This window comes from Mandrillus leucophaeus, unplaced genomic scaffold (genome assembly GCF_000951045.1).
Source record: "Mandrillus leucophaeus isolate KB7577 unplaced genomic scaffold, Mleu.le_1.0 Scaffold234, whole genome shotgun sequence".
Lineage (NCBI taxonomy): Eukaryota > Metazoa > Chordata > Mammalia > Primates > Cercopithecidae > Mandrillus > Mandrillus leucophaeus.
This window is the reverse complement of record NW_012102410.1, coordinates 840,282-844,804: the sequence shown is the minus strand read 5'-3', so window position 1 is coordinate 844,804 and position 4,523 is coordinate 840,282. Positions and strand designations below refer to the sequence as shown.

The following is a 4,523-nucleotide window of genomic DNA, read 5'->3' as shown; positions in this document are numbered from 1 at the left end:
CTGACCTTGTGCCCAGCCCAGACCATGATCCTGTGCCCAGCCCAGACCCTGATCCTGTGCCCAGCCCTGATCCCAACCCTGTGTCCCACCCTGACCCCTGCTCTCCCACTGGTGACACTGTCAGCCCAGCCCTCCCTACCGGCGAGAGTCCAGAGTGGGTACAGGAGCAAGCGGCACTGCTGGGGCCTGATGGCTGAAGGGGACTCGGGCATCCTCGGGGGCCTGGGGAAGTTGTGTGTTGTGCAGTTAGTAAAATCCTCCCACTGCCTCCGGCTTCTGTGTCGTGGCTTGCCTTTTGTGCTTTCTTTCTGAGCACAGCCCCTTGCTCCAGAGATGGGACAGTGTGGCCAGGGCCAGCCACGATCTGGAGCTCCAGTGTCCTGGCTTCCTTCTTAGGCCCTGGAGTCCCACCAGCTAGACTTTCCAGTTTAACCCACAATGCCTCACCCTGGTCCATCCCACTAGTCACCACTCTTTGTTCCCCTCACTTACCCCTTGCTCTTCAAAGCCCACACAGTAGGCACACAAGTGTACAAAAAGAGGCTGCTCATGTATGCAATCAACAAACATCTCTGGATTGCTGGGGTCTCTGCAGGAAGCAGAAAAACAGGTTGCTCATTTATGCAATCAACAAACATCTCTGGATTGCTGGGGTCTCAGCAGGGAACAAGATAAGTATGGCCTCGACCTGCACGGAGCTCGCAGATATTAAATCCAGAATACTTAAAAAATAATTACAGGGTATGGTATATTCTAGGAGAAGCATAACAAGACTTCTGATATAAATGGTAGGCAGTTTTCTCAATGAAGGATTTTATAATCCCAATAATCACTAACTTAATAATCAGTACTGTTTGCCCAGCCTTATGCAATAGCTTTTGCATTCTCTCATTTAATCTTCTCAACAGTCCCAGGAGGTAGACAACTTTGATTGAATCTCCGCATTTTGCAAATGAGAAAATTGAGGCACATATGTATATATTTTTTGTTTGTTTTGTTTTGTTTTAGACAGTCTTGCTCTGTTGCCCAGGCTGGAGTGCAGTGGTGTGGTCATAGTCACTGCAACCTCGACCTCCTGGGCTCAAGCGATCCTCCCACCTTAGCCTCCTGAGTAGCTGGGATTGCAGGTGCATGCCACCACCCACTGCGCTCAGCTTGGAGTTGAAGGGACTTTGGAAGATGTAGAAGTGGCATTTGTCAGTGCCTAGATTTAAATCCCAATTGCCCTCCAGAGTCCAAATTCTTAACCGTTACGCTCCAGGGCAAAAGTTTGCAAAGGCTCTGGGACTATAGAAAGATGAGCTTTGGGTGGAGGTAGGGGCCAAATCAGAGGGCCCTGATAGACGAGAGTGGGGACTCTGCCTGTCAGTCCAGAGCAATGGGAAGCCGAGGGCAGGTTCTCGCAGGACGGATAGGCAGTATTCTTTGAAGATGCTTGTGGCTGCTGGGTCGAGAGTGGAGTGGAGGGAGGCTGAGATCGGGGAGGAGGTTGCTGCAAAGATCCAGGCCAGGAATGTTGGAAGACTCTGGGCTGGGGGCCATAGGGGTGGGGATAAGTGGTTCTATTTGATACATAATTAGGAAATCGTGTTTGCTGAAGATCCGCAGAAGGGTAAAAGGAGTTTCTGGGAGAAAGAAAGACAGCGTTGAGATAGTACGCAGGGTCATCACCAGGCACCAACGAGGATAAGGGGTCAAGCTCTGGACATGGAAGTCACGAGCCTGGCACCGGATTCGGGGCACGGCCAGGAGCCAGGGCGGAGCTCGTCGCTGCCAAGCTCAGAGTCAGCCCATCCCCCGCCACCCAGAGCACGTCGGCGCTAGGACCTGGCGACTGCCTTCGACCCAGAGGGCGCCGGTCGAGGCACGCATGCGCGCTGTTCCGGCAGGCGTTGTCGTGGCGCAGGGGGCGGGACCAGAGGCGGTCACGTGAGGGGCTCTGGGCTACCGGGTCACGTGACCGAGGCACCGATCAGCTGATGCCGGAGGGTTTGAAGCGGCGCCGCGAGGGAGCGAGGTCGCAGTGACAGCGGCGGGCGATCGGACCCCTGTCTCTTATACACATCTAGATGTGTATAAGAGACAGGCCGCGAGGGAGCGAGGTCGCAGTGACAGCGGCGGGCGATCGGACCCAGGCTGCCCCGCGGTACCCGCCTGCGTCGTGCGCGCCCGCCCCAGCATGACAGACCCGGCGGGTCCGCGCGGCTCAGGTGAGGGCGCGGGCGGCACCGTGGGGCCCGGAACTCAGGCGGGCGGGCTGCTTCTCCGACCTGGGGCGGCGGAGCTCCCAGTCTCTTTTTTTCTAAGCTCCAGCGCTGACTTTTCAGCCTCCCCACGGTGGAGAAATGGGCAGACGGCTCCTAGAACTTGGGCGGCGGGTGGGCACCAGCCTCTCCGATTCTCCCTCCTGAAGCCAGGCTCTGCTGGGTTCCCAAACTCAAGCAGCGATCGCGCCGGGCCGCCAGCTTCTCCCTTTGGGGCGGCGAGGTTCCTGGGATTTCCACTGGGAGCCTAGGTTCCGATTGCTCAACTTCGGCTGGAACTCAGACAGCGGGCACCAGCTTCTCCAACCCGCGCGTGAGACTCCCAGCCTTCCCCTCCCGATTCCAGGAGACAAATGCTCAGCTACCCTAAACTCAAGCGGGGAGAGCTGGAGGGATTGCTCCCAGGAGATTAACTCAGTTTTAGCTTTGCAAACCTGGGGAAGCGCAGCCTTCTTAAATTCGGGCTTCCAGCCAATTCTGATGCCACCCCTTCTCGGGGAGGCTAGAGGAAGACCCCTTGTGTTAGCTTCCCCTTCTGGAGCTAGCTGGGGACCCCTACCTGATAGGTGTCCCGGTGTCCCAGCTAGCAGGGTCTGGGGTGGGTTAGCTGTAATCTCAGCTCTGTAGGCCGGTCCTGCTCTCTGACTTTGTGGTAAACAGCCACAGCAGCATCCCATTACAAAGGGAGGGGCCGGGAACTTGTCCCTCTCTGCATGGGAGGTTCTGACAGTGCACACATTTATCCTGACAGCTTTGCTAGGCAGGGGGCCAGGCCCTAGAAAGCACATCCCCATGGGGGTGTGACAGGGACAGTTCTGGGCTACTGTGACCGGTTTGGACTCCAGCAGTTGCTGAAACCTTAGATCTCACAGTTAGGCTGGAAAAAAAATAAAATAGTGATTAGAACAGCTTGTGTTTGCTGAAGAGGTCTTTATCTGCTGTGTCTCACTGAATTCTTACAGCAGCTTCAGGATCTCAACCTCAGGGCTCAGGGGGAGGGTGGACGTTTTTTTTGAGACTTTTTTTTTGTTGTTACCCGGGCTGTAGTGCAGTGGCATAATCCTAGCTCATTGTAACATTGAACTCCTGGGTTCAAGTGACCTCCCAACTCAGCCTCCCAGGTAGAAGGAGTCCCAGCTACTAACTACGGGCATGAGCCGTCACCACACCTGACTATTTAAATTTTTTTTGTTTTTTTGTAGAGAGGGAGGTCTCGCTGTATAACCTAGGCTGGTCTCAAACTCTGGGCTCAAGCAATCATCCCACGTTGGCCTCCCAAAGCCGTTGGGATAACAGGATGAGCCACTGAGCCCAGCCAAGGGGTAGCCTTTATAAAATTTCCACTCTTCAGATGAGGAGATGGAGGCCCAGGGAGGTACCTGGAGTCACCCTACTGGAAAGTGGCAGGTCTAGGATTTGATGCTAGGGCTGCATGATTTCCAGGAGCTGGTGCTTTTCAGGGAGATAAAATGAGTCTTTAGCAAATGTGTTCCATTATTATTACTTACATTGTCAATTACCCCTTCCCCAGGTCTTTGGCTTCTGAGAGTGTCAGCTGATGGGCCAGGTTATAATGAACCCAGAGGTCATCTTTTGGGTATCTGTCCAGACAAACCTAGAATACAGGCTGAGTTCTATGCTCATGTCCGGAACCTGGAGCTGGGATGAGCCCAGGAGCCTTGGATGCCCAGTGAAAAGCCGGTGGGAGCAGTTCATTCTCTCCCCACAGATCAGTAACGAGAACATTGATGAAACGTTCTGACGTTCACCATGGACCGGCCCCTGTGATCAATGCTTCATAAGCGTCCAGTCCTTAGCATTCCCATGAGACATGATTACTGGCCCATTTTGCAGATCAGGAAACTGAGACTCAGAGAGCTGGTGAGCAGGAGGGGCAGGAATCAGCCCAGGCCCTGTACCTCCTGAACCCCAGCTCATAACCTCTGAGCAGGACTGGTGCATAGATACAGACAACGTTACAGGTTTTCTGGCTTTCTTTAGACCTCTCAGAACTCTTCCTTGGCAGGAGCATAGGGACATGAAGATAGGGTGTGTGCTGCCTTCCTGGTTGGATAAAGGGGAAAAGGGGAGTTGCCCAGCCCTCACCCCAGCACCCTCTCCTATTCCCACAGAGACCGAGCGGCTTCTGACCCCCAACCCCGGGTATGGGACCCAGGTGGGGCCTTCGCCGGCCCCTCCGACACCCCCGGAAGAGGAAGACCTTCGCCGTCGTCTCAAATACTTTTTCATGAGTCCCTG

At 54.7% G+C, this 4,523-nt stretch overlaps 2 protein-coding genes across 2 annotated transcripts in view; both read left to right on the top strand.

The window, feature by feature from the left end:
* The window catches only part of ZNF358 (zinc finger protein 358), an 8,144-nt gene extending 6,211 nt beyond the window's left edge, over positions 1-1,933 (top strand). The window contains exon 3 of the mRNA XM_011982059.1: positions 1,809-1,933. Within this exon, the coding sequence (XP_011837449.1) occupies positions 1,809-1,933 (125 nt within the window). The remainder of the gene's footprint in view (positions 1-1,808) is intronic.
* Positions 1,591-4,523, top strand: part of MCOLN1 (mucolipin 1) — a 12,723-nt gene continuing 9,790 nt past the window's right edge. Inside the window, exons 1-3 of the mRNA XM_011982058.1 lie at positions 1,591-2,017; positions 2,103-2,210; positions 4,397-4,521. Of these exons, the coding sequence (XP_011837448.1) occupies positions 2,180-2,210; positions 4,397-4,521 (156 nt within the window). The 5' untranslated portion in view covers positions 1,591-2,017; positions 2,103-2,179. The remainder of the gene's footprint in view (positions 2,018-2,102; positions 2,211-4,396; positions 4,522-4,523) is intronic.